This window comes from Limulus polyphemus, unplaced genomic scaffold, assembly GCF_000517525.1.
Source record: "Limulus polyphemus unplaced genomic scaffold, Limulus_polyphemus-2.1.2 Scaffold2776, whole genome shotgun sequence".
In the NCBI taxonomy this organism is placed as follows: Eukaryota; Metazoa; Arthropoda; class Merostomata; order Xiphosura; family Limulidae; genus Limulus; species Limulus polyphemus.
Window position 1 is genome coordinate 138,043 of NW_013668386.1, and position 11,469 is coordinate 149,511.

General features: G+C 30.8%; 1 protein-coding gene across 1 annotated transcript in view; it reads left to right on the forward strand.

Moving 5' to 3' along the window:
• The first annotated feature begins 566 nt into the window (after positions 1 to 566).
• The window catches only part of LOC106467880 (ATP synthase subunit alpha, mitochondrial-like), a 20,498-nt gene continuing 9,595 nt past the window's right edge, over positions 567 to 11,469 (forward strand). The window contains exons 1-6 of the mRNA XM_013928262.2: positions 567 to 801; positions 4,547 to 4,625; positions 5,699 to 5,868; positions 6,160 to 6,333; positions 8,303 to 8,469; positions 9,021 to 9,169. Coding sequence (XP_013783716.1) covers positions 730 to 801; positions 4,547 to 4,625; positions 5,699 to 5,868; positions 6,160 to 6,333; positions 8,303 to 8,469; positions 9,021 to 9,169 — 811 coding nt within the window. The 5' untranslated portion in view covers positions 567 to 729. The remainder of the gene's footprint in view (positions 802 to 4,546; positions 4,626 to 5,698; positions 5,869 to 6,159; positions 6,334 to 8,302; positions 8,470 to 9,020; positions 9,170 to 11,469) is intronic.

Genomic DNA, 11,469 nt, shown 5'->3' on the forward strand with positions numbered 1-11,469 from the left:
AACCAGTTTTATTTAAGAAAGGACTTGTGTCGCTAAAGTTTCGTCGGAACGAAGTTACGGAAAATTAACTAGCGAACGGAGACGTAACACATTTATTCAGTGCTACTCAACTTGTCGTTTCATATGTTTACACGTAGATTTTTTTTCTTTCACAAACAGGTCCACTTCACCCAGCTGAATACCTCTATGTTTTTGGTTTTTGAGAATTTCACCCTGGCTCAAAGATTTCACTTTGTCTTTTAATAGCGATTTAACAATTTTTTGCGATTTTATGCGTTTTTTCACGATTTTGAACACTTATTAACACCTCACTCAATCTCTCCAATGATAAATTTATACGTATTCGGATGCTGTAAAATAACAATAATAGTAAGTGTGGTACTAACTGCCGAGAAGTTTTCTTGTCGAAAATTAAAATATATTTACAATATGTGCTCATTTTATAACGCAAATAAACATATTTCGAACTCAAATGTATCGATGAAAATTATATTTCATATAATAAATATTAAATTTTTATAACCAAATCTGTGTTCAAGTTATTTATAAACTGAGGGGTTCACAAAAGTACAAGTAGAATTAGACTCATAACCTTTACTGCTGATCAAGGGGATAAATTAGATTGTAAGCCATAAGAAAACCGGGTTGCTTCGTGTGCAGATGACTGAGAGGGGATACAATAGTACGAGTAGTTGGTCTATTCACTTCAGGGTATATTTATAATTTAATATGTCTCTGTTTTCAGCTAAATTAGCCACTTGTGTGGCCAGATATATTCCGAAACACGCCCTAAAAGTAAAGGTAATAAAGACACAATATATTATTTTTGTATATAGGATTAAAAATATGTATATTTTTGCCTTAGTGTTAAGTTAGGCTAGTAGTAGTACTACACTACAGTACTAATACTGAATATCAATAAGTATTATTATTAAATATTAGTTGGATCAGCACTAGTACAACAGTAGTAGTAGTACTCGGTAGTAGCATTATTATTATATTATAATTTATAGTAATAATATTAATAGTTAATACTGGTAATACTACTATTAGTATTAGTTTAATAATAATATTAAGAATGAGAACAACCAAAATTGTGGCTTAAAGTTAAACTAAGGAAGCACTAGTAACATTGTTTTATAGCTTTAGTGTTAATGTTATTAGTATGACAATCATTTTTATTTTACAGAATTAAGAAAGTGGTATAATTTATGATTTTAATTTCTCAGAAATTTGATAAAAGTTTTCGTTGAGGATTCGACTTCAGTGACCATTGCACAGTATTAGAGTTAAGGCTTTGATGTTTTTGTTCAAACAATTATTGAATTAAATGTTTTGTGGGAGTGGCATGATTTAGCCAGTTAATAACTTGCACAATGTTTTCACTGACTGTTTTTTTTATGATTTACAATTCTTATTATGTGTTTGACATTTGTAATTATGTAGAAGTTTCTTCTGTAATACCATCTGAACTGAAGACTAACATTTGTTATGAAACAAAGAAAAAAAAAAGCAGAATTGAAGAATGTTAGTTGGCCAATCAAACTTTTAAAGCTATACATCATCCAGAAAAACTGCAACAGAAATTATCCTACTTAACCAAACCCTTCAAATTGATATTCCTATCAAATAAAATTTTGAAAAAATTCAAACTACCTAAACACACCATATCATCAGATTAAATATTCTACAACTCTATAACTAGCTGAAAGACCAATTGTCCGAAGATGTAGTCAGGATCTAGGCTTCCAAAATTTAACCCAAGTACTTCTTATCAATTCATTTAAAGAGACCATTCATAGAAAGACTGTTAAATCCACTAAGAATCAAGTCACCTTTTGTTCTTCCACCTCCTTACGAAACAAGTATAAACTTTGACGTCTCTTCTGGTTCCTAAATTGCATCAGATCATTTCTGCATTTTCTGAATTTGTAAATAATTTTGCAGTATAGAGTACAGAATTGCACACACAACTTTATATCAAACCTAATTGGAGCTTTGTGCTTGCTGACAATAGCTTTCTTGCTCAGCATGTAACAGAACCTATTAGAGGAGATGCTATTATTAGGGTTTTTTTTTTTAATTCTATGTTAGAGCAAAAGCACTTGAGTACTAACATTCATAACATTGTTGACTGATGTTATTCAACTAATAAAGCTAAGAGTTGTTCCTCATTAGAAAAACTAACTCTCACAAGCTGTGAAACTAAGAAAGAGAAAGATAAGTTGGATAATCTGAACTGAAAGTGTTAATAAAGCTTAAGAAGTTTATGATAGTTGAAACTAGAATATTTTTATGAATATAAATAATGGAATTATTTTGATAAACAAAAAAACTAAACTGAAAGAATTTGAAACTTGCAAGTAAAGTCAAAGATGTTGAGATTTATCAAAATAAAATATCAAGAAACCTTGTTATTGTCAATAAATAATAACTATTGAAGTCTTTTAGGCTAAAAAAAAACCAAATTTCACTAAAGGTTTTTAACATATGTGGTTAAGTGTAGAAGGATGTAATGGTTTTAAGGGACAGAACTTTACTTTCATAATGTTACTGTTGAAGGAAAAGAACATGTGAAGATGCCTGACAATGTTATTGAGGCTAAAGATCCTGGCCTTGACAAGATTTGTGGTAAAAACTGATTAACAGTCTGTTGAGTTCTTAAACAGCATTTTTCAGATACTTTGTTAAATGCTGGAAAATATTTTCATTGGATATAAAATTGCAAGTACGATTGCAGGAAGACTCATGAAATGTTAGGCATTTTTGTGTTGTTAGCAAGGTTTTGGTAAAAAAATTGTTAGAGATTATTTAAAAAGAGTCTACCTTAAAAACGTAATTTCAGAAAAGGATTTCTGTGTTACGAGCTTGCTAGAATTTTTTATAAGGGTTGAGTTCATGACTTTCAGAAAGCATTAGATAAAGTAACATATAAGAAGTTAATTAGTAAATCAAAGAGGCCAACATTCGTGGGTGAATGCAATGTGTCTTCACCATAATCCCAACATGGCCAATTTTGACACCAGAAAAATTGTAAAAAACACAGAAAAATTGAAAACTGTTTATATCACTGCTTGGGACCTGAAAGATGGTATCTCTGTACCTAATCCCATGTAAGTTGGTTGACATACACATGAATAATTTTAATAAAAAACAAATTGTAATTTGCTCACTGAAAAATTGAGCAAAAGACAAAAATTCCATAATTATCCAAAATTTGTACTAAATTCCATGTAAATTGGTCAAAGCAAGGCTAAGTAATTGACAAAAACCTATAAAATTATGAGTTTATTTAACATCCCCCCCATGACAAAAAATGGACATATCCTACATTTTTCCTTTTACAGCAGAAAGCAACAACCCTCCATGAGCTTGAATCAACCACCAGACACCACGTGTGCTGACATTTGGGATCATGAGTGGGAATCACAAGTATAAAAAGTCCCTTGGCTAGGGACCCAGATGGCACAAAACACCCATGCACAGAGATATCAGCTGATTATCATATATTCTCTCTGTTTTTACTAAACTTAGTTAAGTTATTGATGCCATAACATCAAGATATGAAGTGTGTGTCTTGTATATCATAATGCATAATACAGTGAAACATACTGCTGATTTATGATGAAGAAATGACAGTGATTGAGGACTGACCATGAAATTTAATTATGTGGTGAAAGGGTTAAGTGAGTGCAAAAGGTGACCATTAGCGTTGGGCAGAAAGAGGACAGAGATATGATGACTGATAAATGCTTGACTCCTTTGGTTCGGTGTTTGGTACTAATTTTTATGTTCGTCTATATCTGGAAGAAGATTGTTAATACTAGATGATAATTAGTCATTGTAGAATATTTTTATAGTAACATAGAAAAGTTTATTATTGTTTAAAATGTTTTATTATATACATAGAAGAAAATATAACTAGAAAGATTCACAATTAGTGGTTAAAAATAGTCTACAAATAAAGGTTATAAAAATTAGTTTTTGTTTTCGATGCCATTTAGCCTAATTAAGCTGATGTCGAGAAGCTATGACAAGAAAGTTGGATGGCATAGAAGAATACTAGAGATAAAGATTATATAAATGATTGTTTTAAGACAAAGTTCATTGGTATAACAAGCTAAAATCCAACTTTGTGATTAAAAAAAAAGTAACTTTGAAGATTGCTCTTTAAGAAGAAAAGTCCACATTTCGAAAGCGCTTGGGTTATAAGGTATTGTATATTTCTGTTTGTTTGTTTGAAGTTAAGCACAAAGCTACACAATGGGCTATCTGTGCTCTGCACACCACGGGTATCGAAACCCGGATTCTAGCGTTGTAAGTCCGCAGACATACCGCTGTGTCACTGGGGGCTATATTTCTGTTAAAATCATTTCTTGAACCTGCGTGTTCTTCTAACATTTTGAAGACGTTATCTTACTGTTTTAAAAAATAAGAGTTGTGTTAGCAGACAGGCATTCGTTAATGTGAGAGTTAATTACATTTTAAAGTATTTGCCACTATGTGATCCTGTATTAAATTTCTATTGTACTTTTTTTCTCTCTAGCTCTCTAGTAAATGTTTTCCGTGTGCTTTTGTCGCAGGCAGGAATTTTTCAACAACTCAGTATGCTGCTGCTGGCTCTGGTAAATTTTTCTAGTATAAACAATGATGATGTAACATTAATAGATCTTTGTGAATTAACCAATGATATTAATGTTAGTTAAGCTTGTGTTCTGTACAGTTAGTTTATTTAGTCATGTAAATGTATGTTCTTAATTTTCCTTTTATGCAAGTTGTGAATTTCATCATATTAATTTACATGTGATTTAAATGTGAATTTTATTTGTTAACGTAAACAAGAAAGTTTTAACGATATTGATAGCATGTCCTAGTCAAATTTTAGTTTTGAAATGGTCTAAAACTAAGTTTGTAGAAACTTAAGCAGATAAATATTTAGAATTGTTGACAGTGGGAATATTTAAGGGTGGTAGTCTCTAATTTTTGAGTGTTTATCAGTACAGCAGTGTAATTGTTTAGGTATGTATATGGTCAGACTGCAACTTTTTTTTAGAAAGTCTGAAAAATTGCTAATCTTTTAAAATTTTCTATGTTTTTCCTATAAGTCTAGACTACATTATGATCCTATTCATTACTTTTATTAGATTGATAATATTTTCTCTAATATTACATATTTCAAAATAGAACAAAAGACACCAGAAGAGGTTTTTTTATGTACCAAAATTGCTGAAAATCATCTTTGGGGAGGTAGGGGCACCCTCTATCACTCTCAGCATTCAATTAGATTTAAATTCCTTGACAATGTTCTGACCAGTCCATTTGCAGGTGACAGGATATAGGTAGAGGTCAAGTGTATGAATGGGAAATGGACCTTGCCAAATATGGCTGCTGTTGCTAGAACCATTATTATGGTTTAGTGAGAAATTATTATCGTTATAACTTAACATTATTATTTTGCCACTGTTGATATACATTATCGTGAACTAACTTTAAAAGAAAAAAACTTGGAGACTAATTATATTTAAAGTATGTTGAAGCACCATTTTGTTTACTTTTAGATGTAATTATAAGTTACCCCCAAAGTTTCTTTACATTTGTTATTGACAGTCTTTGAATGGATCTTCTTCACTAGTTGCCACTCCACAGGAATTTGGTAGGACATCATTTAAAAAGTTTCTTACTCTACTTTGCTATCTAGGCTCTGCCGAAGTCTCGTCAATCTTGGAGGAAAGAATTCTCAGTCACACTCCTACATCTAACATGGAAGAAACTGGACAGGTACTGTCTATTGGTGATGGTATTGCTCGTGTTTATGGGTTGAAGAATATTCAAGCTGAAGAGATGGTGGAGTTTTCAAGTGGCTTAAAAGTGAGTTTTTTGTTTATTTTAGTAGCTAAGTGGTTGATTTTGTGTTGCTGTTCATAGATTAGCTAACACTTACAGTTATGAGGTTAGTAATATGTTTTTTTGTGTTCTATTAAAAGTTATTTCAGAATGTTTTAAACAAAATTAACTTTGATATGTGTACAATTTGAAATATTATATATTAAAGAATTAACAAAAATGTTAAGTTTTGAATGCAGCAAACGGTAATTGTCTTTAAAATTGGTTTATATCATGGACATTAAGTGTTTAAAACATTTTTGTTACTGTGTCTAGGGTATGGCATTAAACTTGGAGCCTGACAATGTTGGTATTGTAGTATTTGGTAATGACAAGTTGATCAAGCAAGGAGATGTTGTGAAGCGAACAGGTGCTATTGTGGATGTTCCAGTTGGGACAGAGTTACTGGGTCGGGTTGTTGATGCGTTAGGAAACCCCATTGATGGCAAGGTAAATAATAAGTGTTCCTTTTCGTTTTTAGTAGCTGAGGGTTTTATTCCAGTACAACTAGTGCAGGTTCAACTAGAATATGTTTTATGAAGTTTTTGTAGAAGCTTCCTACTTCATTTACAAATAATACTGTTTAACGGTGATCTTGTGAATTGCAAGGCTTCTAAAAGAATTATTAAACATTTTAATAATAGTATGAAAAGGGTTTAAGAAGCTCATTTGTTTTAGTGTAACTGGCATTATGTAAGCATTGGATAACTCTCGTATATATATAAAACAGACATATTTTTGGGGTATGATTAAGGATACTACCCCCTTTGTTGTATGTACAAGTACATGTTTGTATAATTCTAGGATGTACCCATAGGCAATGGGTTATAAAATTTACATAACTTATTAACAAGTCTTCTTCAAAATCACAACTAGGTTGCTTAAAATGTTGACCCTTATTGTTTAATTTTATACATTTTAACTAGTTAAATCTGAAAAATATTAATTAAATGACATCACAGAGTTGCTACTAGGATTTTTTCTCAAGTGGGCCAAATCCCCCACTGACTTCCAGAAAGTGGGCCCTCCATGTAACGAAGTAGGTATCAGCTTCGTGAGTCATAAAAGTATAGCATGATCAAGTAACTTTTATTTGAAGAAACAGTAATTGAATCATTGCAGTTTGTTTTATTTGTGTATGTACTGAAAATATCTACGCATTCATTGACAAAACCTAAATTGCAGTTGTCTTCTTTGTGCCTTTTTCCTTTATTTATTTCTATTTTTGCATTGTTTTAATGGAAAAATGTAGTAATTGTTGGAAAATTAATTGCTTCTTGAATGTCTTCATACCTTATTGTTTTTTCCACCATTTTCAATCATCGAAATCCCATAATATCAAGGTAATCTCTTGCAAAACCAAATGATGTCATAACACAGCCAATCACGTTCCTTTGCATATCCAAATGAGCTAATTACTGTTCGAAAATTTTCTGGTTATAATTGCGATCTATCGTTACAATATCTTTCATAAGACATTTTGAAGGGCAGGCACACATGAAGAATTGAAATTTGTACTTCTATTTTTGTGTGTGTGTGTGAACTAGTGTGCAGGCAAATGATAATTTTGCTCTATTGGCAATCAAAATAGCCTAAATATGCAAAGTATGCATCCTGGCAAAAAATAAGGGTTCTGTTGTTTAGCCAATGACTGACAAAGGGCACAGGAATTTTTTGTAAGTGGTAATCTGGGCAAGGTTATGAATATATAAACCATCTGTAAACAGTGGTAAAAACTATGAAAAAAACAACAAAATGACGGTTTAAAATAGTAAACACAAATATATTAAAGTAGTGTATCAAGTTTTTTTTATAATTATATCTTACTGCAAATATCAAATATGGTAGTGTATGAAAAAATATGAAATGGAAAATGCAATGCTTCCTAGAAATTCATGTCAGCTCACTGTTTATTATCTTATCTGCTGAGGGTATACCATTCATGAATTGTTTGTTTGCTCTTTTCTTTCTCTCTCTCTTCTTTTTTTAATTTTTTGCTGGTGTAGTTGGCACTGTTGCAAGTGAAATTTGAAGTATAACTCGGATATTTACCATTGGCCAAAAATTTAGTTTCAGTATGTATGATTTGAATCTAAACTTTTATTAAAGCGTATAACATACTTTAGTTCTTGTATCACATACTGATGGTAGACAGAGTATATTTCAGGATTTTTTATTTGTCTAAATTTACAAACTGTTAAAAGATAAAACTATGTTTTTCAACTGTTAAATTCATGCTATGATACTTTTTAATTAATTTGAAGATGCAAGTTTTAAGTCCATATTATGTTGATATACAAAGAGTTTAATAATATTTTCCAAACTAGTAAACTGTAAACAAAAATCATATAGTTAATGCAGTTAATACTGATTGGAGCTTTATTGATGATAATAAAGATAATGTTTTTATTGTAACTAGGGCCCACTTGGTTGCAGTAAACGAGCCCGTGTTGGTCTAAAGGCACCTGGTATTATTCCTCGTATCTCGGTGAAAGAACCAATGTTGACAGGCATCAAGGCTGTCGATAGCTTAGTTCCTATTGGTCGTGGACAGCGAGAGCTTATCATTGGTGACAGACAAACTGGGTAAAAACGTGTTTGAAGAATAACATTTACAAATAAATGATTCGCACACTTGTTTTATTTGTTCTAATTACTAATTTTTTGTTTATTTGGCTTGGTATAAATTTGCTGTAGTAGTTTAATATTTTATTGTTTTTACACATGTGATATATAATAAGTTTGCAAACAATGATTTATAAGCATAACAAAGTGATTTATTTTTGGCAGAACATACTACCTGACAAAGACAGATCAATGTCCTGTCGAAACATTAGTATTTTTCCTCCAAAATAAATCACTTCGTTATGCTTATAAATCACTGTTTGCCAGCTTGTTATCATAATGTTCTTCTGTACTGAAGTAAAACTAAGAACATTGTGAAATGAGAAACAACTCCTGTTTGGAAATGTTAAAGCAACAAATTAATTATTTTTTGTCATAGTACCTCCTACAATGGATCAAAAACCAGGTGAGTTAAGACCTGTGGCTTCATATTGAAAATGATTTGTAATTAACACAAGGTATCTTGCTTCAGTTATACACACACATAATATGAGTTATTTTTTGTGAAAAAGGAAAACTGCCATTGCCATTGACGGAATCATTAACCAGAAACGTTTCAATGAGGGAAGTGACGAGAAGAAGAAACTTTATTGTTTCTATGTTGCTATTGGTCAGAAGAGAAGTACAGTTGCTCAGATTGTCAAAAGGTTAACAGATACAGGTATTTGATTTCTAATGTTTCCCAACAAATTGCTCCTTCACATTCAAAGAAAAAATCAAACTAGATTTGAAACTGTCATTAAATGTTGTAATTAAAGCATTGTTTAGAACAGGTTTTTTTTAGTGTCACAACTGTCAAGTAATAACGTTTTAATACACTATACATTTGCTAAATGTTTAAAAAGACTTATAATATGCATTTCTCTTAATAAACAAAACATTTTCTGTGTAATTAAGAAGTTTTGTCATTAGTTTTTTAATAAATATGTCAGATTAAAAAAATGGAAGATATTTCTCCAAATATTAAAGATATTGTCAATAAAAGGAATAAACTTGTGTGAAAGCTCAGAGGAAAAAATTAGGAAGAAAATTGTATTATAGATTTAACACTTTGGCAGCTGGGGTGCACCTGTTTTTCAAGAGCAAAATCCCATTGTTGAATTAAAATGTTTATAAAAAAAATGTATACTTGTAATAATTTTTCATATATTTGTTTAAATACTTTAGAGTTGAAATTTATTCAGTAAAAGTTTTATTTGTATAATTTTATCCACAAAAGGGTAAAATTCCAAATTTTGAAATTGGGTTCATTTCAGCATATCCTGAATGAAATTCTTACTGCTCATAATACAGCACTCTTTAACCCCCTAGGAGGAAATTCAAAACACTTTTAAATAAAATGGTGCCAATTTGAACCTTGTAACTTCAATACAAGTGTAGTTTTATTTATTTTAGCCAATCACTGTTTCTCATCCTCAGTTGTCATGGTTTTAGGTAAATTATCTGTATCTCAGCTTTAAGAGTTCTGGTCTAGTGAAGGCTCTTATTTTCAATAGTGTTTTTATGGCTTCCAATTCAGTAGGGAGTTTTATACAGATTAGAACAAAGTGATAAAAGCTCCGCTTGGTAGATTGTTTTTTTAATGTTGCAAAAATCTTGCTTTATCATATTAGATTTCCTTTGAATTATATTGTAGAATGATAGGAAAATAAATGTTTTTGTGGTTGAGATTTGTTAGGGTTTGTTAAATCATTTTACATTTGACTGTAAGTTGAGTTTCCTTTTGCTGTCGAGGTTGCTGTTTATTAGGCTATGTTTACATTGGCCTTTAGTCATTGGTTCCCAATTTGTGATATGTGTAGTCCTGAGGGTACATGAATATGTTTCTGGGGTATATGAGAACCTTTGAAAAGATTAAAAAACAAACTAAAAATTGAAGAGCTGTCTTGAAGAGTTACCAATGTATTCCACTAGCCAGTATGCAGTATTTGCTTATTGTTGGCCCACCCTTGAATTATTTCTTTTGATTTACCTTTTTATTAATGTACATCATTTTTAAGTTTTTAACAACTTGTATGCATCATGGGTATGCTACTGACACAAAGGTCTGATTTACCTTTTTATTATTGTACATCATTTTTAAGTTTTTAACAACTTGTATGCATCATGGGTATGCTACTGACACAAAGGTCTGATTTACCTTTTTATTAATGGTACATCATTTTTAAGTTTTTAACAACTTGTATGCATCATGGGTATGCTACTGACACAAAGGTCTGATTTACCATTTTATTAATGTACATCATTTTTAAGTTTTTAACAACTTATATGCATCATGGGTATGCAACTGACACAAAGGTCTGATTTACCTTTTTATTATTGTACATCATTTTTAAGTTTTTAACAACTTGTATGCATCATGGGTATGCTACTGACACAAAGGTCTGACTGGGGGCAAATGGCAATAAAATGGTTGGAAACTACTGACCTAAGTAGCTATATGAATGGGCAAAGAGAATCATAAAGAATATGTATATTTAAATATAAAATAGGGTTAAAATTTATTGAATGAAACCTTCTGATTAACAGTTAAAGAAGTCAGTTTGCTTATAATTTTGATATAGTAATAAAATAGTTTTTATTGTACACATAGAGAAACTGTTTGTGGTATTTTTAGAAACCAAACAAAGATACAGTTTAGTGTTACAAGAGTGTAGGAAGACATAAAAAATCAGTAGTTGAAGCCTACAACAAGATAAAAATTTGTAATCAGTTCTTAAGAAAAAAACATTTCGTAAGGAAATCTTTGAATTTTCAAAGCTAAGAATCCATACAAATAAAACCTAAAAATATTTTATTTTACGGAAACTATGTACTGTATTTTTCAGAATATAAGACGCACCCTTATTTTAAAGACAAAGTTTTGGGGAAAAAAAAAGCTACAGTCATATTTGAAGGATATTGTTCGAAACACAAAAGAGTTCAAAACATCAAAATAAGAAATACCGTAAATCAAAAAAA